The sequence below is a fragment of the Petaurus breviceps genome, unplaced genomic scaffold (genome assembly GCF_028583685.1).
Source record: "Petaurus breviceps papuanus isolate PSGF00001 unplaced genomic scaffold, PetGlider_PUasm1.0 164, whole genome shotgun sequence".
Taxonomy (NCBI): domain Eukaryota; kingdom Metazoa; phylum Chordata; class Mammalia; order Diprotodontia; family Petauridae; genus Petaurus; species Petaurus breviceps.
Window position 1 is genome coordinate 14,582,247 of NW_027185735.1, and position 22,447 is coordinate 14,604,693.

The window sequence follows — 22,447 nt, forward strand, 5'->3', positions numbered from 1 at the left end:
GGTACACATGTAGGAAACACATGTGGCCAAGCAACTCACAGTGAAGTGCCAGAGGACTTTGGCATCCTCTCTCTCTTTGTGGAAACCTCCATATGCTCCCCCTAGGTTCAGTGCCTTTGCTAAGATTATTTATTTGAGCTTTTTGTGCTCTCAATTGCAAGAACTGAACTCTATCTGAAATTCACAGCCTGCTCCCTTCTCAGCATCTAGAGGACCCAACTCCGGAAGATGCTTTCTTGAGTGACCATCTTTCTATATCTGTGCCAATCACATGTGTGCTTCTGTTCAATGTTGAATGTAGTATCTCCTACTGGAAAACTACTGGAGTAATTTTCCTTCAATGTAAAATGGCTGATGGGGTGGAAGAAGTAAAGAGGATCCTCCTCCCTCAGTGATTCCCTCTCAGGGGCCAAGATCTTCCACCCCTTTTGACTTAGACTGGCTATTTTAGTCTTTTAAATGTCCTTGGGGAATAGACAAATTTTCAGCCCAGCCAATCCCAAAATGATCTAATTCCATCACTTTGTAAAGGGATCACCAGCATTAACATACTGACAACCCATCATCTTTGTATATACTATCTATCCTATAGTTCTGACAGTATGGTTCTACAGGAATTATAGCTATTTAGAAACTTCCCTTTCTTCTTTATTATATTATAATACATAATATAATATGAGTATGTTAATATTATAATATGCTGTTGTATTATATTCTCTTTTCTTCCATCAGCATTATTTCTGGGAATAACCAGAGATTCTTCCTCCTCTTGCCACTAATTTATTCAAATTAGTGTCCCTGTACTAGGCCATTATTTCACTTCTGGAGCTCTGACGTCCGGACAGTTATCAATAGTTATGATAAATTTCAGAGTAGTGTTAGATTACCATAGTCTCCCAGCTGCCCCAAACCTCTCCCCTCTCCAATCCATCCTTTAGAAGGCTGCCAAAAGGAGGGCGCACTGGGGCCGGTCTGGTCTGCCCGTGAACGCGCTGCTGGGCCCCTGGGGGCGCTATCTCCTCCGCCCCCCGCCCTCCCCTCCGCCCCCCTCCCCCTCCTCCGCCCCTTTGTGTGCTTTTGGCACCTTCCTGGAGGTCTCCCTGGCGGCGGCGGCTCTTGGGGCTCCCTGGCTGGGCTGGGCTTGGGCTGCGCGGCCATGGACATCAAGAGGCGGGTTACGCTGGAGCTGCGGAACAGGAAGCCAGGGGAAGTGAAAGATCTAGTCCGGGATAACTGCTTCTCAGATGATGGGAAGATTAGGGGCCTGTCTTCAGAATTTGAAAACCTTGAGTTTCTTAGCATGGTCGACATCAACCTTGTGTCTTTGGCCAACCTACCCAAGCTTCCCCGACCTTGAAAGTTGGAATTGAGTGATAACCACCTCTCTGGAGGCCTGGAGGTCCTGGCCAAACGAACACCCAGCCTCAAAGACATCAAAACACTGGAGCCCCTGAAGAAGCTGCCGAACCTTAAGAACCTGGACCTTTTCAAATGCCATGTGACCACGCTGATGAGCTACGGGAGAGTGCGTTTGCCCTTTTGTGCCAGCTCACCTGCCTGGATGGCTATGATACCCATGACAAGGAAGCTCCAGATTCTGACCCTGAGGCTGAGAGGGAAGGCCTGGAGAGTGTTTGCGGGGAGAATGAAGAAGAACTTGATGAGGATGTAGAGGATGGTGAAGATGTTGATGGAGAAGATGAGGAGGAGGAAGAGGAAAAGGAGGAGGAAGATGGGTAGCAGATGAGGAAGATGAAGATGATGATGGAGAGGAGGATGAAGAGGAAGAGGGAGAAGAACCCCAGCATGGAGAGAAAAGGAAACGGGCTGCAGACGACCACAGGGAGGACTGAGCCACTGCCCTGCCATCAGTGAGCAGTGGGTTGTGGATGGACTCTGCCAGCTTGCCCTGGGCACTGCTGGCTGTGGGGTCTGTTCTTTTACAGAAGGGGCTCCATAGGCACTGCTTGGCCAGGGGATTCGGTGACCAAAGGTTCTGTTTTCAGGGGTATTTTGTGCAACAATTTGTTGGAATTCTTTCTAAATCTTTGTTTCCAAGAAAAATGTGTCCCATGCCCTGCCTGGGCCCTGAAGGGGCAGGGGCTCTGGCACTTTCTCAGGATAAACTATGCAGCCTCCTCCCTCTTCCCTATTATTGGTCTTTTTAAATAAATAAAAACTGGAATTTTTTATTAAAAAAAAAAAAGAAGGGGGCGGCTAGGTGGCACAGTGAGTAGTACAGCACCGGCCCAGGAGTCAGGAGGACCTGAGTTCAGATTGGACCTCAGACACTTAACACATACACACAAAAACTAGCCCTGTGACCTTGGGCAAGTTGCTTAACCCCAACTGCCCTTCAAAAAAAAAAAAAAGAAGGCTGCCAAAAGCACAAAGCACAAGTCTGACCACGTCACTCCCTTCTTCAGCAAATTTTCAGTGACCCTAGGATAAATATATATATATATACTTTTCAGTTTGGCATTTGAGGCCTTTCACAATCTGGTTTAAGCCTACATTTCCATATTTATTTCACCATTTTACCCTTCACTTGGTCTACATTCTATCCAAATTCACCTACTTTGTTGCCTGACTAAGCATTCCACCTTCTGTATCCCCCCCTCTCTTCTGACTTTTGGAATACTTAACTTTCTTCAAGGCCCAATACAAATGCCACCTCCTAAAGAAAGTCAGACCTGAACTCAATGTGCTAGTGTTCTCTCCCACATCAAATTATCTTATATGTATTTATCTGTCTACAAAATATCCTTGACCAGAAGGCCTATGTTCCATTTTTGTCATGTAATCCCAGTGAATAATACAGTGCCTTGACTATAATAAAACTAAATTCTTGCTAATTGAATTGAATAGAATTGGATTGTGAGGGAGAAAGAATTGAAATCATATGATTCTAATCAAGAGCTTAGAAATAAAGAGAAAAGAATTAGGTAGTTGGAGTGTCCAGTGTTTAGTTTTTCCTGGAAATGTATGAATTGTGTTTACGTGTTTATAGACTGAGAAACAGGAGTCAACAGAGCAGAAGCAAGTAATAATAATAACAACCCACAGGGCAGCTACCATGTTTCCCTGATAATAAGACACTGTCTTATTAATTTTTTGGACAGAAAAACACCAGAGGGCTTATTTTCAGGGGAGGGCTTATTTTAATGAACATTGACAGCAATTTTAATAAACAGGTAAATGTGAACAAAAAAATGTACCTTTATTCAATAAGCAAATCACTGGGGAAGAACAGGATGACGCGCTCACTGCTGCAGCTCTGATTGGATGCAGCTCGGAGTGCGGCGTGCGTTTCACGGGGGGGAGGGGATGGTGCATACAGAGGGTACCATAATGTAGCGTGTAGCGCAGGGGATCACCTTCACTACAGTAGCAATCTCAATAGGGCTTATTTTCGGGGGAGGGCTTATTTTAGAGGAATCTTACACAGTAAGGGGAGGGCTTATTTTCGGGATAGGTCTTATTATCGGGGAAACACGGTAGTTGGCACAGTGGATAGAGCACTGGCCCTGGAGAAAGGAGGGCCTGAGTTCAAATCCGGCTGCAGATACTTACTACCTGTGTGACCATGGGCAAGTCACTTAACCTCAATTGCCTCAAAAATATATATAAATAAAAAGGAGAGGAAAAGCAAGCATAGGTTATATAAATTGACAACTGATTCCTTCCCTTAAAAAAAAAAACACCCACATTTACTTAGTAATAACTAACAGATATTCACATCTATCTCTATACATATAACTTTATCTATATATAGGGATAAAGGAGAAGTGTTACAGTGGGAAAAGACCTAAATTTGGTGCAATAGGACAGGAGCTGAAATTCTAAACTTATCACCTTCTACCTTGTAACCTTCAGCAAATTACTTAGGTCTTTGGCCTTTAGTTTCCTCATTTGTAAAATGGGTGGTCAGACTAGATGATCTCTAAAGTCTTTTTAAGCTCTTGATTTATTATGTTTGTGTGTGTGTGTGTGTGTGTGTGTGTGTGTGTGTGTGTGTGTGAGCCCTTGTGAGCCAAAATAAGACCATAAACCACAAGGAGTATAGTAGACTCAGTAAGGTCAGGAGGCAATTTCTTGGAATGACTATCACATGAGGCTGAGATTGAAATTGACTCTAAGACCTAGAGTGAGAGTTTTTAATTTTTTTTTTTTAAGCAATCGGGGTTAAGTAACTTGCTCAAGGTTACACGGCCAGTTATTTCTGGGTGTGGTGCTGAGTATCTGAGCCTGGGATTCGATCTCCAGCTCATCCCGACACTGGAGCTGGTGCTCTTACTCACTGTGCTACCTGGCCACCCCTAGTTTTTAAGTTTTTAAAAGTGCTTCTAAACTTTTTAAAGTGTTTCCTTGAAACATTCCAGTGAGGTAAATAGTACATAACTCTTTATTTTATAGATGAGGTCACTGAATTTCAGAAAGGATATTACTTGCTCTTAGTCACACAGATATTCATTGGTAAGGTAACATTTGAACCCAGTCCTCTTAATCAGGGCAAGAATCCCAGACCAAAGGGGAAACAGCAGTTCTATCATCAGGAACCAACACTTTTCCATCTGGTTCTTAATGACTGAGTCCAGCAACAACCTACAGAATTTCAAATGGGACATGTCCTCAGGTTTGTGTTGTGCAGATTCAAACCTAGGTCATGAACTTGTAGAGCTCAGATCAGGAGGGCAGAAATCAGACTTTGACCCAGATCAGATTACTTTGGGAGCCCTGAAAACTTGCAAGTCTCCAGTCTGAAGAGTCCACGAGAACCTGGAATAACAGAACACTCAATACCCCAAGAAAGTAGCAGCAAGGACCAGCCCAGACATTCCCTTGCAGACCCTTACCTAACATAAAATCTAAAGTCAATAAATAGGCTGGAAGAATAAGCAAACAATAAAAGAATTCCAATATAAAAAGCTATTATGGGGACAGGATCATTTAAGATAAACACAGAAGAGAATCACTCTAAAACATCTATAAGCAAAGCCTCAAAGGAAAACATAGCTTGGGCATAAATTCAAATAGAACTTTTGGGAGAGATAAAACAAGAGTTAAAATATTTTTGCAAAATAAATGACAACACTAGACACAAAAATTGAAAAGAAATGAGAGTTATGAAAGAAAGAATCAGAAAGGGAACTTACTGTTGCTGTCCATCCTTTATTTTCCAAGAGGACCAATCACTTTCTGGGTGATATCTTGACTTATGTATGAATTGGATTTAAATGAGTCAGAATTGCAGTTATAAGCCTCATTCTCTCTTCCAGAATCATCAAAGTCCAATGGTAAGACTAAAATCAGGATGACTGGGTGTGGCTAGATGGTGCAGTGAATAGAGCACTGGCCCTGGAGTCAGGAGGACCTGAGTTCAAATGCAGCCTCAGACACTTAACACTTATTAGCTATGTGACCTTGGGCAAGTCACTTAATCCCAATTGCCCTGCCTTACCCCCTCCAAAAAAGTCAGGATGACTGGATATGGCCTGGGATACAATGGATGATCTCAGCATCTTCCATATCTGACCAAGCACTGAGTATTCCACAATGCCTGCTTCAGCTGCTTTCACGGCCATTGGAACACATTGTTCTCATCCATCCATTCTGCCAGGGGAAGTCTTCACATGCTTGGGGCAGACAGTCCCCTAACTCCCTGACAGGTTTGAGATTTGTCATGTACCCTCAACTTGGTTTATCTTGTCTGTTGAGATGGTTTACTGGGGTGTAGATGGTGTACATGTATAAGGGTCATGGGATTTAAAGATCTTCCATGCCCCATTAGACTTGCTGATGTAGCAGGAAGAGGTGGAGCAAGAGGAAGCAGAAGCCAAGCTAGAGTTCCTGCAGTGGCTAGCAGTCGGTGATGATTGCAGCAGCAGTAGAGGCAGTGGCAGTGGTAGCGGTAGTGCCAAGGTGGAGGTGGAGGCACGAACCCCTTTTTGAGCCAGCCAGAATTTCTGCTAAGGACTCCTGCTGAGGACTGCCATGGGCCGGAGCTGCTAGAGCACGCTTCCTGGATGCTGAGTAGTTGCTGTGAGTGGGGAGAGGAAGACCTTTGCCTGAGGTAGCCTGTTCTGTTTTAAAGGCTTGAGAATGTGGGTGCTTTCTACTTTATCTACCTGTGCCAATTTCATAACTATTCTGATGGCTCTGACTTTCTGGTTTTGGGACTCAGTCATTTGGTGTTTTAATAAATGTTCTAGCTTTATCCCCCATATAGCAAGCCTGATATATTTTGTGATTAATAACCAAATCAGCCTATTTTTAATTGCCATAGGCATTGTGAATATTGCATTGCTGATATAACATGCTACAACTTCTTGTAGCCACTGGTGAGACTTGGGTGAAAGGTGGACACCAAAGGTGGATGAGCAACTCTGGAATGGGTTCAGCAAGCCCTCATACCAGAGGTGCTAGTCCTCCCTGAATACCCCATATACCTCAGAAAGGGAGTTGGCATAAGAAGTACAAAATCTTGCCCAAGAAACAAACTCCCTAAGTCAACAAGAAAGATTAAAACAAAATTGAAAGACTAAAAAAAAATAGAAAGAAGTATGATATCTCATAGCAAAAACAACTGATCTGAAAGAGATAATTTAAGAATCATTGAAAAAGGTTGTGAAACTGTGCAAATGGTTTTCCTGTAAAAGAGAAAAAAACAGAGAGGAAACTTCCCAGGTTCCATCATGGATTCCCTCACTGAGGCAAACAATGTTTGCCATTACTTTTCTGAAAAAATTTTCAAAGAAAAACCAGAAAATATGGTGGTTTCTCCCCCAACCCTGGCCATCATTCTCTTGGGATCAAAGAATGACACTGCAGCCCAGATGGAACAATTACTTTGTTTAAACAGAGGTGGAGATCTTAACCTGGGTTTCCAGTCACTTCTCAGCAAAATGAACAAGCCAGATTATTCATTCCTGCTTAGAACTATCAATAGAGTCTTTGGAGAAAATAATCTAAATTTCCCCCTATCCTTTAAAGAATCCTATGAAAAATTTTCCAATTCGATACTGGCAGATGTTTGCTTTTCTCAAGAATCAGCCCATTAGGAAACACATAAATGCTTGGGTAGCAGAAAAGACTAAAGGTGAACTTTTGAGACTGTCTGAGAATTTAGTACATTCACTTAGCCTATTAATCTTTGTGAATACCAGTAACTTTAAATTAAAATGGAAAAATGATTCTGATCCTATGAAGAAATTCTTTAGAAGTCATGAAATCACAGATTATGGTGAAGAAAGCCATTTCTGGACTGGGTGCTAATGTTTGTATAAACAAACAAACAAATAAATGAATGAATGAATAAATGAATAAATATATATATAATGTTTGTGCTTCCTGGTGATGATGGCAAAAAGATGGCAAAAGGGCTTACTTGATAACCTGGACAAAGCCAAAAGCAGTGTCTTTGAAGGAAATTCTTTTTGGAAGGCAATTAGGGTTTAGTGACTTGCCCAGGGTCACAGAGCTAGTAAGTGAAAAGTATCTGAGGTTAGATTTGAACTCAGGTCTTCCTGACTGAAAGGTCTGTGCACTATCCATTGTGCCACTTAGCTGCCCTGATGGAAATTCTTAGCAAGAAATTGTTCCTCTCCAAAATCAAGATAGAAGAATCTTATGATATGGTTCGTATTTTCTACAGTTTGGGAATGTCTGATGCCTTTCATGGATATAAGGATGACTTTTCTGTGTCGATACTCAAAGTTTTGTCCCTATTAAGTATTTTTCACTCATCTTCCTGGAATTCAATGAAGTTCTAAAAGCATGCTTCAAAGCATGTGCTGCCACTGTAGCAGCAGAGATAACAGCAACTGCAAAGAGAGAAAGAAAACTTAAGACTATTTCTTTTCTTATCTGGAACCATAAAATTAAGAGCATCCTATTCTTTGAGTTTCCACTCCATAAAGAGATGCAGCTACTCTCCCCAAAGCATTATTGTTTCTGTCACTTTGCTACCATCCTCTTATTAAACCTCATAAGGATGTTATGTGTATATGCCATTCATGGTGAACTTATCATTAGTAAAGCATTTCATTATGAAGCACTGAACATGGACCACGTAACCCTGTTCATTTTTGCCTTTAATAAAATACATCCTCTTATTGGTAGACTGGTCAAGGCTAGGAGTATGAAAACAGGGTGGAAAGGGGAAAAGGGGCATCATATTCAAGAAATCATAAAAGGAAACTGCTCAGATCTCTTAGAACTAGTGTACGAAGTGGAAAGTGACTCCATTGGTCACCTCCTGAATAAAAATCTCAAATGAAAACTCCCAGGAACATTACATCAAAATCCAAAGCTACCAAGTCAAAGAAAAAAAATACTGCAAACAACTAAAAAGAAAACATTCAAGTATCAAGGATATATAGTCAGAATCACACATTATTTAGAAACCACCACTTTAAAGGGGCAGAGAGCTTAGAATATAGTATTCCAAAGGGAAAGGATATAGGCTTACAACCAAGAATGATTTGTCTTGCAAAACAGAGTATAATCCTACATAGGGGGAAAAATGGATGTTTATTGAAATAGAAGACTTTTAAGCATATCCAATGACAAGATTAGAGTGGGATAGAAACTTTGACATTCAAACACAGGTGTTAAAAGAAACAGAAAAAGGTAAATGTAAGTGAACAACTTCAGGAACTAAACAAGAACAAACTGTTTATAGTCTAATACAGAGGGATGATACATGTTGACCTCTCAGAGTCCTATCATTATCGGAGGTTATAGATGGTGTCTAATTAGACAGAAGGCTGGGGAGTGCTTCTGTTCTGTCTTGATAATATTAAAATAAGAATGGAAAGGGGGAGGAAGGAATACATTGGAGGAAGGAGAGGAAGGTTGGGCACAATTATTTCATAATCAGGATATATATGTAGAGATTTATACAAACAAAGAAGAAAGGGTGGGTGGAACAACTAACATTTAAATCTCATTTTCCTTGGAACTGGTTGAAGGAAGGAAGAACACACACATGTGTGCACATACAAGCATATGCACACATATACAGAGTTGGATATAGAAATACATTTAACTAAAGAAGGAAACTAAAGGGGAAAGGGAGAAAGGAAAAAGGGAATTAAGCAGAAGTGCAGATTATAGAAGGGATTAGTCCTAAGCAAAACGAACTTTAAGGATATATTAAAATATTAATGGTAGTTTTTTTTTTTGTGGTGGCAAAGTATTATGAACTGAGGGGATGCTCATCAATTAGGAAATGACTAGATAAGTTATAGTATGTAATCGTGATGAATATTATTGTATTGTAAGAAGCAATGAAGGACATGGTTTCTGAGAAGCTTGGAAAGATGTATGAAAGGATGCATAGTAAGCAGAGAACTCATACAACAATATTGCAACTTTGAAAGATTTAGGAACTCTGCTCAACATAATGACCAACCGCAATACCAGAGGACTTATGATGAAACATACTACCCACTTTTGATAAAGTGATATGATAAAAACATACTTTTGAGAGAGAAGTGAAAGACTCAGGGTGCAGAATGACACAGCTTTTTTGGACATGTTCAGTGGAGGAATTAATTTTGACTACATGTATTTCATATGAGGGCTCTGCTTTTCTTTCTAATTAAGGAGAGAGGGAGATGAAACAGAGGGAAGGCAGAATTTTGCTGATTAAAAAAAATTTTAATTTAAAAAAGTCTTTGTTCAGAGCTAATTGTATCAATTATATCAATCAGCTAAGGGAAAACATACCACAGGGGCTTGTGAGCTACAATAACTTACCCCTCTGAACATGAGAAAAGTAGAGCCTTCTGGGGGATCCAACCTGCCATTGTGAGTGAAAGTTGTGCAATTAGCCTGAGTGTTGCTACATTTGAAATCATGAATCTATTTTATAACTTTATTGTTTTATATAGATAATAAATTTAATGTTCTGCTTGTCTGTGTCCTCTTATAAATGTCTTCCACTCTTTCATTTGAAAATCCAAATTCATTGGGAGGCTCCGGAGTCAGGAGGACCTGAGTTCCGTTCAGGCCTCAGACACTTAACACCCACTCAAAGTCATGTAAACTTGGGCAAGTTGCTTAACCCCAATTGCCCTCCAAAAGGCCAAAAAAAAAAAAATCCAAATTCATTAAAACAAAATCAAAAGACTGAAAATAGAAGAAAGTATAAGATATAGTAAAAACATTCAAAAATGTATTATTGATGCACTTAACACTTCTTTTCTTATTTTTCTTTTTGTTATTTCACTCTCATGACTTTCCCTTTCCCACTCTTTCCCTCAACCAACCCAGCCAGTGATTTTTATCTTTCCTTTTCTCCCCTACCATTTCTCGCCAACATTCTACACAATTGCTACTAAGCAAAAAAAAAAAAAAAATTGTCCTTGAAGTCATATATTCCTTTTGTTCCCCTGCCCATACTCTGGCAGAGGTGCTAAGAACAAAATAGTCAAAAGTCAGAAAGCTACGGCTAGAAAGGGGAGGAGGAAAGGATGATTCATGTCTGGCTATAAATCCTAGGATTCCAGAATTTAGTTTTGTTAGGGAGTTAAGAGAAAATTCATTACAAGCCTCTGTTTAACAGATGAGAAAATTGAGACTTAGAAGTGCAGTGATTTGTCCAAGGACATGAAATCAGCTTTCTACTATTTCAAAGTTGTCATTCATTCCTGAATCCCCTTCTGCTTTAGAAATGCAAAATATCACTTTTATCTACTGATAACAAATGTGAGCAAAAGTGATCCCCAGGAACACTTCACACTCAACTTCTGTGTTCTTGACAAACCACAAAAGATTGGCAAATGTTTTTGCTTCAGACACAGTTAAAACAAATAGTTCGTTGCCTCAAGTACTCCCTGCCCAAGAGAGGCATAAGTAAGGTTTGGGGGATTGATGTCACTTCCTTCTCATCTTGTCTCTTCCCCCACACAGTTTCTTCCCTTTTCAACTATCAACATTTCTCTTTGGTACAGAAGGCTGATAGCTGTGCCTGAGGAGGGGTAGGGATGAATAGCCCATCCCCCTTCCCTTCTGCTAACACCATCACTCCAGGAAAAATTGAACAAAAACACAGGGGTATTAGAAAAAGTGGCCCTGAGAGTCTTAACCAGTAATTTGCATTGTAAAGGTGCAACTTGTGATTCTTAACTCTCTCTAATATGTGTTTGTTGGAGTTTCTTAAGATGTTTTTGAAGTCAGATATCCCATGGCTCACTGCTCTGGCACTCCATCCTGGATCAGCCCCGTCACATGGAGAAGGCATCCCCGGTCCATCCCAGTTCTTCTTATTTATGGAGTATATCACTCCCCCAAAACCACTTATTATTTTTCAAGTTTTATTTTTCTTCAATTAACACAAAATATCTATTTTTTTCTCCCTCTTAGGTCCCCCCTTAATACCATTGGAAAAGAAAAAAGAAAAAAAAAACCCTTGTAACACATATGGATAATCAAATAAAACATTCCCTCATTAGCCATGACCAAAAAAAAAAGTCCCATTCTGTACGCTGGGTCCATCACATCTCTGTCAGGAGGTGGGTGCCATGATTTTTCATCTACACTACTTATTATTTTTAAACCAGGCTCGCTTTCCTGATGTCTATCATGGCAGTTAAAATGAATGAACAATTTGGAAACTCCCTTCATTGGGAAAGATGAAATGATATGTTCTAATTGATTTGATAATACTTGAGGGTAAGCAATTGGCACCCAAGGATTGAATTAATTAAACAAGTGCCTACTGTGTGAAAGCAGTTAGACCAGTTTATTATGTATTTGAACCTTGGCCCGCTGATTTCTGATGAATTTCTTAGTGAGTCACCTCATGTCTTGATTTTCCCACCCGTAAAATGGTAAAGAATGTTTACCACCTACCTGCCTCATCACTAGGGTGTTGTGAAGATTAATTAATCTGCATTTGTTAAAGCATTTTAAGATTCCTGGATTAAAGATATTACTAAAGTGAAAGGTATTATTATTCTAATAAATTACTTAATAGTAGAGTGAAACTAGTTGGAAATAAACTGGTAGCAAGGTAAAGAAAGATCCAGGCTATTATAAGGGTTGCTACCTAAACATTCCACATGACTCTTCTTTATTTTCACAATTTTCTGTTATATCTACTGTAGATTTTCTGTAATTTTTCTTAAATACAGTTCAACAAGAATTTATTAAGTACCAACTACGTGCATAGCATTGTACTCTTTCATTTTGTATGTAATAGAAGTCCCATTTAACTCTGGAATGCCTTGATACTTGGGTTTTATGTGGGGTGTTCTGGGTAATCATACAAATACAGCTGAAGCCCTCATTCCAGCACAAACACTGACCACACAGAAACCTTATATAAAATATCTGAGGTAAAATAAATAGCAAGAGAAATAACAAGGGGGAAAAAAGCAGGCAGTGGAATACTTCTAAGTATATATATTCTAAGGCTAAGGCCTCCCAAATGATATGACCTCAATCCTCTACAAGATCCATCCCTTAGTTCCCCTGAATCCCCTAGGCTATTGGGTGAGGGATACAATCATCTCCTCGATTCATGTGCCAATTGGGAAAAAAAAAACTGTCTACCATTTGCCTTTGTTGCTCTCTATGTCCTACTCTCTGCCTCTGGCAACTGGTGATCTGTTGAAGCATTTTAAGACAGACATTTGATCTCTGGGATGCCTCTTTACAGAGACACCATGGTAGTTTTTACTCCATAGGATTCTTCTTTCTCCTTCTCACTCTGTCTATAATTTAGCCTTCTCCCAGTGTCTGATGATCCCTGTTCAATGGTCACTCCATTTAAAAAAATCTCCTGATAAGACTCCCAATGGATTAGAGTCCTTGCCTCATGTGACAACCATTCTACTCTCAGACATACAGTTTCCGGAGGAATAGAGTTCTGGTAATTTTTTTTCAATGAGTCATTCTCCCTGGGTCTCAGGTATCATGGGAAATAAAGTTCTGAGGACTCCTCCCCTCAGCCATGTCTACTGAATGTGTGTATTTTGCATAAAATCAAAAATCCTTGAAATCCTTGAGTATCCAGACTAGTATGATGCTTTAGCCTGTGGGAGTGCAACATTGTAAAAGGTATGGCCTTTTTCTTTAAATAGGTTACATTTTTGTTAAGGATCAAGCACCTGCATACATTAATCAAATAGAAAAGTATATAAGATAATAAAACATAAAGTACTGTATTGAATACAATCTACTCCAAAAATGTATACTAAGGGCAATTAGTGTTATAGTTGATCAGGAAAGGAAGAGATGTTTGATTGACAATCAGATTAATGGTGGGATACAGGAGCTAGGCTTTATGAGATTTACAGTGTTTGGATGGATCAAAGGGAGAGGGAAGGGTTTTTTAGCTGAAGGAAAAACCTGAGCAGAGATAGGAATACAGGAATGAGTAAGACTACAACGGATAGATGGAAAACTCCTGGGGAATAGGGACTGTCACTTCAAATTATTTTAATTCATCAATTCTGTCCCTTCCTGACCCCCAACCTCTAGTTTAGTGTTCTGCCCATAGCAGGATCTCTGTGTGACCGTGGCTTTGGAGTAAAAAAAACAAATGGTTTTGGGTTCAAATACAGATTTTTCCTTTCACTATTGGTGTGACCTTGGACAAATCTCTCAAACTTTTGGAGTCTAAGTTTACTTATATGTAAAATTAAGAGGTTGGACTGGATGACCTCTAAGGCTGCTTCCAACTCTGCATCTACCATCTGAAGACCTATAACTGTTCAAATTTTTAACCTTTGAAATATGGTAGCTCTCTATCTACAGCTACCTTTCTGTGCCTTACTCATTTCTCTATACAACAGAGGTACAGTTAAAGATTCCTTCCCTCTCTCCCCTCAGCAATCTCATTAAACTGGAAGGGAAACAATTGACCTTCCTGTCAATCAATCCCCAATCTCAATTGGATTTCAAATTTGCTCCTGAAAAGCATATTTATCTTATTGTTCTCCATCCACTTCACTTGAATTTGAGTCTTGTAAAAAGTCACAGGAAACAAAGCTGGGAATTCAAGACTTGCTATATTTACTCACAATCAGTGTCTAACTCCAGTGGGAACCAAAGATACTCATTCCCCAACTAATCTGAGACGTCATCTAGATTTTCTGCACCTGAGTTTTCCTATGGCAAAAAAAAAAAAAAAAGAGGGTAATGTTTTGAGGTCTGGTTCCCCAGAAAGTCCTAAAAATCCATCAGAAAGCATTTATTAAATATTTACTGTATGCCAGCCATTAGGATGGATACTGTATATCCAAATATAATATAGTACCTACCCTAGCTTGCATTTTATAACGGGAAGAGATATACAAGACATATGCAAAATACTGGGCATTTTGAAGTAAAGACAGGGAGATCGCAAAACACTGCGAAGGAAGCGTTTTATGAGCTGTAATAACTACTCTTAATACGTCAGGAATAGGGACGGTGGCACACCCTATGTATCTTCAGGTTCTGATTAGCAGCTTTTCCTGAGATGTCCCAGGTTGTACTGAAAATACAGAAACTGACCAGAGCCTTGCAGTTTCTGTGTCAGCTGCCATGTATTTCTTCGATTTTCCTCCCAGTGTTAATCATTAGCTGAGAGCCCCAAGCATTGCCTTAACCACAGCCGACACAGAATTTCCCCTGCAGCTACGTGAAGTTTCTTTCCCCTGGCCCCAGCTGTGCAGCAGCGTAGCCTCCAATAGTTAAATTCCAGCTGCAGAGCATTCTCCACCCACTGGAAAAATTCCTGATCCGCCCATCTCTCTCCTTCCAGGCTGTTGCTCCTGGCTCAGCTCTGCACTGACTTCCTGCCCGGCCCTGGGAAGCTGTGACCAGGGGGTCTCCCCAGGGGTCTTTCTCTTAGAAATTTGGCTGCTCGCCTCCCGCTTGTCCTGTCCAGGCCAAGGGAAGGGGGATGGTTGAAGTGGGCGGGGGGAATGGGCCGGCCGCCGTCCAGCTACTTTCGTAAACGCATTTCAAACTGTGCCCAAGACCATTCCGGCACATGGAACAGCCCCTAGTACCTGGAGTCTCCAAGCTGCTTTCACACTTCGTAGGACTCGGTGAATTTGGACCCCGCCGGGAGCCCGGTCATCTGGGTGAGTGTTTTCCCTTCTCTCGCCTTTTCCTCTCTCTCTCTCTCCTCTCTGCCTTTCTGAAAGGAGAAGTTAAAGCTCCCTAGGATGGACAGCTTAGTAGGAAGGATTCCGCCCCCTCCCCCCCCAAACACATATACACCCTTACCCTCTTCACACCCCAAAAACTCAGGCCCTACCACCTGAGCACCCAGGGAAACGACAAAAGGGATAAAGGCAATGTTCTGTCTCATTACTGGGAGAATTAGTGATCACGCGGCTTGGATTATAAAAACATTTTAACCAGGAGACATTTTCTGGCCTTTTGCCCCTACCCCGGAAATAGAGGGCATGTAAAGGGCTTTGAATTTGAACTCCGGGAAGCGCGGGCAGGCCGGAGATTTAGGTCCCTCCTACCCCCGCCCCCTACCAGCCCGCTAGGTTGAGCAGCCGAGCTGCTGCTCCCTCTGCATTCAGAGTTTCTTCCCAGAGTCTCTGGCCATTGAAATTCAGAAGGGAAGGTGAGCCCTCCCAACCTTGGATTTTTGCTTCCAAGCTATCCTAGGGAGATGGGCCTGTGCTCTTCTATACATTGGCTGGCTCCTAAGGTTTCTTCTCCAGCCTCTAAGGAGCTGCTGGGACCTTATTGTTGAAGGGATTCGTTTAGTGTGGTGCCAGAGGCAAGAATTTTATTCTAATAGGCTTCTAGCTGTAGTTCTGGGAAAAGTTTAAATTGGAGCAGTTGGAAGAGAAAGGTTGTTAGAGATTGGGAAGGAACTTCCAGCTGAAGCTTGGGGCCATTCCAAATGGGACAAAGTCTCCAAATTCCTGGAGGTGCTTACAGTCTTGTAATGGAGAAAAAGATGGGGAAAGGGAATAAAATCCTGTGTCCTCCTCCATCTCACACTCGAATTTTTGGAATAGGTCTGGTTTTATTTGTCCTCCTGTGTATCCTGTGACCCCCAAGAGATCCCTCTTGTTTTGGGGTCCCTCTTTCCTCCCCTCTACCCAATAATATTCAGAAGAAGCGGGGATATGTGGATCACAACCAAAATAAAAGACTGATTATTTAGAACTGGGAAATTAATAGTGGGAGGGCAGACAGATGAGAGAATGGGGTGGCAAGGAAACGTCTTGAAAAATAGAAAGGGATGAAATGGTGAGAAAGAAACAGCAGAGGCTGAAAGGTTGTATCATCACAGCGTCAGCATAGTGTGCTGATTCCCCATGATGGATTCATCTTTAGGTAACCCAGGCCCAGTATAACAGGGATTGTGAGCCCTGGGGGTTGGGAGCTGTGTCTTTGCATGTACTTTGCACATTGCTGTTGCTCAAGAAATAATAAGCAGTGGGAATAATGACAAGCCACAGGAAGGGGAGGGGGCTCTCTTCTAGGCAGGATTTTGGTCCTTTTTTTCTTTTGCCTTGGTCCTTTGCTTTGCAAGGTGCCAGTCTGATGTGGAATTGTGAGGGAGTGATTCCACCATAATTGTTCTCAGTGGGATATCCAGCCAGCTAGGATCAAAGAGAACCCGTCAAAAGAAGTCTCTATCCTCAGATGGGTTGTGGTTCCTGCCTGGCTAGCTTCTCTGCTTCATTAGTATTTGGCACCAGCATTTCCCATGGCCTTAAATGTTTGGGATGGAGTGTGACATGTGCTGCATCAGCATACTTGTCACTCCTTGTGTGAAAAGTTGGTGGCCTCATGGAACCTTCCCTCAGTCCCACTTTCTGTGGTGATATTACACTCCCTTGTTTCTGGGATGAATTCAGCATGGGGGAAATTGAGGATCCCAAGGATGAATTTAGCTCTGCTGAAGGGCTATTATTTAGGGTGGCAGAAAAAGTACTATCTGTTTACCCCCCCCCCACTCCCTTCACCACTAGTTTCCCTATGTGACCTCACTTCTTGTTTCCTTCCGCCTCTGCAGTCCATGAAAGGGTCCCCTCAACTCCCACTTGTTGAGCTTGTCCTGAGCAGTCACTGACAGATGATACCAGAAGCCAATCCCAGCTGCTTATACCCATTGGCATGTTACATTCCCCAGGGTCCTAGTTTCAGGGTAAATATTTGACTTACCATATTCAGGGATTTCATCCAAGTCAGTTTGTTTATACAGCAGGAGACCAAAGACCCTGGGCTTAATGATAGCAGCCTGGAGTAAGTAGAGGAATGGAATGGAAAGGGGAGGGGGCACTCCAGACTTGTGGATTTTCTTCTTCCAGACCACTGTAGCATCAAAGCTACAGACAGTGGGATGTTGCCAGGGCTAGTGCAGGTATGGGAGGGTTAACAGTGGAGCTGTGTGGTTTTTCTGTTTGAATATTCCTAGAACTAAGGATGCAGTTCAGTTTTCCTTAGCTTCCTTGGTTTTTTCCCTACTCCAAACCCCCTGCTCTGTTACTTTTCTCTGGTTAGCTGCTTCTCCAGATGCCTTTGTTTCATTACTACAGGCCCAGACAATTCTTCCTTTTCCTCTAGGAGCCCTCAGTCAGAGGCCTAGGCAACTTGAAAAACAAACTGGAAACCACTGTTGGTAGGATGATCTCAAATCTATCCCCTAAAAGTTTGGGTAGAGCCATTAATTTATTCTTTCCTTCTCTACCCTGGGGCCCACCTATTCACCCTTAGCCCTCTCCTCTTAAAATACCTTTCTTTGGTCTCTCCTCTCCTTTGCTGGTTATTCCAAACTCTCCCTTAACTTCTCTCCTTTCTTTTCTGTCCCCTCTGCTTTCCTGACCTCCCTGCCTTTCAGCAGTGCTAGTGGCACTCAGGCTTAGCTAATTTACATTTCTTGGTTAATGCCTTTGATTCTTTAGCTACCTCTTTGGGTGACAGGCAGGGGAGGCTAGTAGATGTTTATCTTCTTTCTAGTCATTTGTTGGTTATGTAATACAGCAGTATATATGTAATATTGCACTGTATTTGCAATAGGAAATACTGGGATCAGATCCTAGTCCTATAATTACTCTGGGCCTCAGTTTCCTTATGTGTAAAGTGAGAGGGCGGCAGTGATGATCTCTAGAGTCCCTTCCAACCTTAAGTCCTTGAGACTTCCATGCTTTAAAGCACAATCCTGAATGATTTTGATGAACAAACAGGTCTTCAGTTTCCCTAACAATCAATCAATATTTATTGTCTGTCCTGTGTCAGACACTGCTAATTTCTGGGAATACAAAAAGAGGGGAAAAGACAATTTCTGCCCTTTAGGAGCTCACAGTCTAATAGAGACAACAAACAAATTATACATATACACACACACATATGCATACATGCACACAAGCTTTATACAAGATTACATTTTTGTTATTGTTGGGGCAACTGGGTGGTTCAGTGGAGTGAGTGGTGGGCCTAGAGTCAGGAAGACATATCTTCCTGAATTCAAATCTGGCCACAGACTCTTCCTAACTATGACCCTTGGGCAAGTTTTGCCTCAGTTTTTTCATCTGTAAAATAAGCTGAAAGAGGAAACTGATAAACCACTCCAGTATCTTTGCCAAGAAAACCCCAAATAGGGTCAGGAAGTCAGACACAATTGCAACAGCAAAATCTGTGGGGGAAGACAACAAGCAAATATATACAAACCAGCTATATACAGATTAAATAGCAAGTAATTAACAGAGAGAAGGCACTAAAATTAGGAGTTGGGACACTTTTCTGGATTCAAATTCTGTAGGGGCAGAATGTTGTTGTTAACAGAGAAAGAGACCTGGCTTGAGTTTAACTCAATTTTAGATCCTGAAAGGTGTAACTCAGCTTCTCATCCTTTCTGTGTAGTTAAATTTTAAGTCTGGAGCAGGAGAGAAAGTTTAGTGGTTCTTCAAACACAAGGGAAATACTAGTAAGCAGGTGGGAATTTTCCATTGCTGTCATGGATCATTAAACTGGGACCTATGTGCCCCAAAACAAAGCAGAAGATCACAGGTATATAACATCTGACCTCTTTGATAGTGATCCTGCTTCTTGCCTCCAGTCTTTCCTAGGAGGAATTCCCCCTTTTCCCTATGAACAGTGATGAATCAGACTTTTGTCTATGGCTTTCCCTTCCCCCACTCAGTCTTGCAGCTGGGGAGATAGCGCAATGGCCAGACCTATTCCCTTATGGCGAAAAGACCCATTATTAGGCACAGCAGGTATGCCTCCATAGGAAATGGGATAGAGGTTGAGAAAGGGAAGGGTGGGAAATCGCCAGGGAACATTTTGCCCTTGGATTGGTAATACAGGGAGTCAGCACATTGGTAATGCAAGTGGAGACAATTTGGGGGAGTTGGAAGTGAATTGGGGAGGGGTTTATTGATGGAGGTGATGGGCAACCTGAACTTCAGAAAGGGATCAGAGATGGGAATAGCATGGGGAAAAGCACTAATCTAGTGAGAGTTCACTCAACTTTGAAACTTCAGCTTAGCTAGTGGAAAGAGCTTTGAATTTGCCCTGGTCAGAGACCCAAGATTGGAGTCCCAGCTCTGCCACTTACTACTGACCTCACCTTGTGCAGTAATTTCACCTCTCTAAATCTTAGCTTCCTTCTCATATATAAAATGAAGGGTTTGTACTAAAATGATTTCTAAGGGCTCTCCCAGTTCTAAATCCTAATGACCTTCCAAAGCCAATCAGACTAGTCTTCTCTACCGCACCCCCACCCACCAGTTAATGACCCTCACTGCTAACTCAATCTGTTTCAAAAGAAGCGGTCAAATTTCCCAAACTTAATTTTATGAATGTTGTATTTAAACAATTTCCTGGGAGCATTTTTCCTGAGTCAGGAGGCATAAAATCATGGAATAACAGAGTTGGTAGGGATTGGAGGTAATCCAGTCCAACGAGCAAGAGTTCTCTCTGCAATGTCTTTGACAAAAGGTCACCAACCTCCTCTTGAAGATCTCCCTCACCCAGGGACGGGGGACTTATTATTCTCCTCCTTTTCCATTCTCCCCCCACTTCCACTTTTGAGTTTGTTAGGAAGTTTATCCCCCCCCCCCCACATTAAGCCTAAATCTGCTACTAGGCAACTTCCACCCACTGCTTCCTAATTCTGCCCTCCAAGCCCTAGTAATGTAAGTCTAATCTCTCTTCCCCTAGATAGCCTTCCTACTACTTGAAGACTGCTAAGTTAAGTCTGGGGGTGGAGGGTGGGGGACAATATGAAAGTCATCTTGCTCTTACTTCTAGGGAAATAGAGTTAGCTTTTAGAATCCCTGTTTCACAGGCTAATCTGGTTAAGGGGCTAGAGCTCAGTGATGAGGGTAAAGATAGATTTAATCATACCTCAGAGAGGAAGTTGCTGTGAGAAATCTCCAAGTAAGCATACAAGGCCTTTTTTGACAAAGGATAAAGAAGACTGGGTGGTTTCATTTCAGTGGATGATGGCAGAGGAAGGTTAAAACTTTGATCACAGGTAAAAGTCAAGAAACAACCACAGATATTGACTATGTTTTATTATGGTTAGTGAACTGTGATTGACTTTGGGTGAAGATCAAGGCAAATATTGTCTCTCTTTGCTTTAGCCCACCCTTGATGAGATTCATGGCAATTAGCTAGCTGTAGCTCTGAGAGTGCTATGGCCCTCTAGTGGTCAGAGAGGTTTTGTGTATGAGTGTGAGTCAGTCAAGAAACATTTATTAGGTGCCTACTGTGTACCAGGCTGTGTGTGTGTTTACTGCATAGCTTCTTGCTTATGCTACTGGTAAGGTCTTGGGTGAGAAATAGAGAAAGACTCCGAGAATCTTAGATCTGAACTGAGAGGGAGGTCAGAGGCCATCTAGATTAACCCTCTAATTTTCAGTCTTTGCTACTGTTGGCAGTTCTCCCTCTGCCTTTCCATCTCCTGAAGTCTATAACCCCAAGTATAGGAGGAAAGATGTAGGTAATTCTGTTGAACAGAAGGGCATGTATCTGGAGTGACTATCATTTTCCTTTTCTCTCTCTTTTTTAAAAATATTACTAACACTTAAATACACAATAATAAAAAAAAAGAAACATTATAAATTTAAATATTGAAACTTTAAAAAAAAAGCATGTTGTGCACAGTGCCATTTTTCACCCATCTAATATTCAACTAGGGAAAAGGAATGGAGAGAGGTTCTTGAGTAGTTAACCAATAAATCCAGAAGAATTTATTAGATTTCCTACCATGGACTCAACAATCCACATGCACTACTTCTAGATGCAATGGTCATGTGACAGAACGTGTGTGTGTGTTTGTGTGTGTGTGTATTCTTTTCTAAATCACAAAATCTCAAGATTATTTTCCTTACTACCACTCAATGACAGATGTTTTAAACACTTCTCCCTCCCTAAAAAGGCCAAGGACTGAGATTATGTTTACTTAGCTCTGTTTACTTACCTGGGTGACCATGTCATTTCCCTACTCAAAAATTTTCAGTGACTCCCTTTTACCTCGAGGATAAAATACAAAATCCTTAACCTGGCACTTAAAGCCCTTCATAATATGGCTCCTACCTATTTTCCAGGCCTATTCTATATTATTTCCCTTCACACATTCTCTTTTCTGGCCAAACCATCTGTGTACATGTTGTCTCCCTTTAAATCCCCCTACCTTCACTCCCAACTTCATCTTTGGAATTCCCAGCTTCCTTCTAAACATGTGACTCATTCCCACCTCCTGCACAAAAGGCCTTCCAGATCCTCCTACTTGTTAGTGTTTGCTTCCTCTTGAAATTTCTTTGTATAACTTTGCGTATAATTTGTATTTATTTTATCTGTGTACATGTTGTACTTCTCCAACTTACAATATCAGCTCCTGTAGTTCAGAAACTGTATCCTTTTTGGGGTCTTTTATCTATGGCACACAGTACAGTGCTGGGGCGTTTAATAAATATTTGTTGAATTTAATTGACCTTGGGCAAATCTTTTCCTCCATTTCTTGGGATGACAGTTTTTTTAATGTGACGGTTAGATTCACAGATTGATCTCCACTGTATTTTCTCTAAGCCTTATGATCCTAAGTTGAGCAAAATGGGCTGCTCTACCAGTATGTCTTTCTGGGGAAAACATCTCGGTAAGTGCTTGAATGGCTTTCAGGGTGCAGTCTTCTTATACTACATGGGCAGCTGGAGATATGCAAGACACAAACATAGCGACTGGAGTGTTTGCCTTGGCAAACACATAGTGGTAGGAGTAGAGTATAAGAATGGGCAGAGCAAGTAGCTTATTAGGATTATAATTTGTTCTTCTATGGTGACCCAAGTATTGAAATGATAGTACTTGAAGCTATTGTATTTCTGGTTATCTTTTGGTATGTGTTAAATCAGATGTAGTATGCTGTGAAAATAATTCTGAAGTTTTTATTTGTCTTGTTTTTAAACCTTCAATATTCCCCAGAATCTCTACCCTTTGCCTCCCGGAGGGCCATGCCATAGAATAGATT

The 22,447-nt window shown here is 41.3% G+C and overlaps 1 protein-coding gene and 1 pseudogene across 1 annotated transcript in view; both read left to right on the plus strand.

Moving 5' to 3' along the window:
- The first annotated feature begins 1,055 nt into the window (after positions 1–1,055).
- Positions 1,056–2,209, plus strand: LOC138156985 (acidic leucine-rich nuclear phosphoprotein 32 family member B pseudogene; annotated as a pseudogene).
- Positions 2,210–14,708: 12,499 nt separating this feature from the next.
- The window catches only part of PLEKHG3 (pleckstrin homology and RhoGEF domain containing G3), a 52,547-nt gene continuing 44,808 nt past the window's right edge, over positions 14,709–22,447 (plus strand). The window contains 1 exon segment of the mRNA XM_069082376.1: positions 14,709–15,083. Coding sequence (XP_068938477.1) covers positions 14,990–15,083 — 94 coding nt within the window. The 5' untranslated portion in view covers positions 14,709–14,989.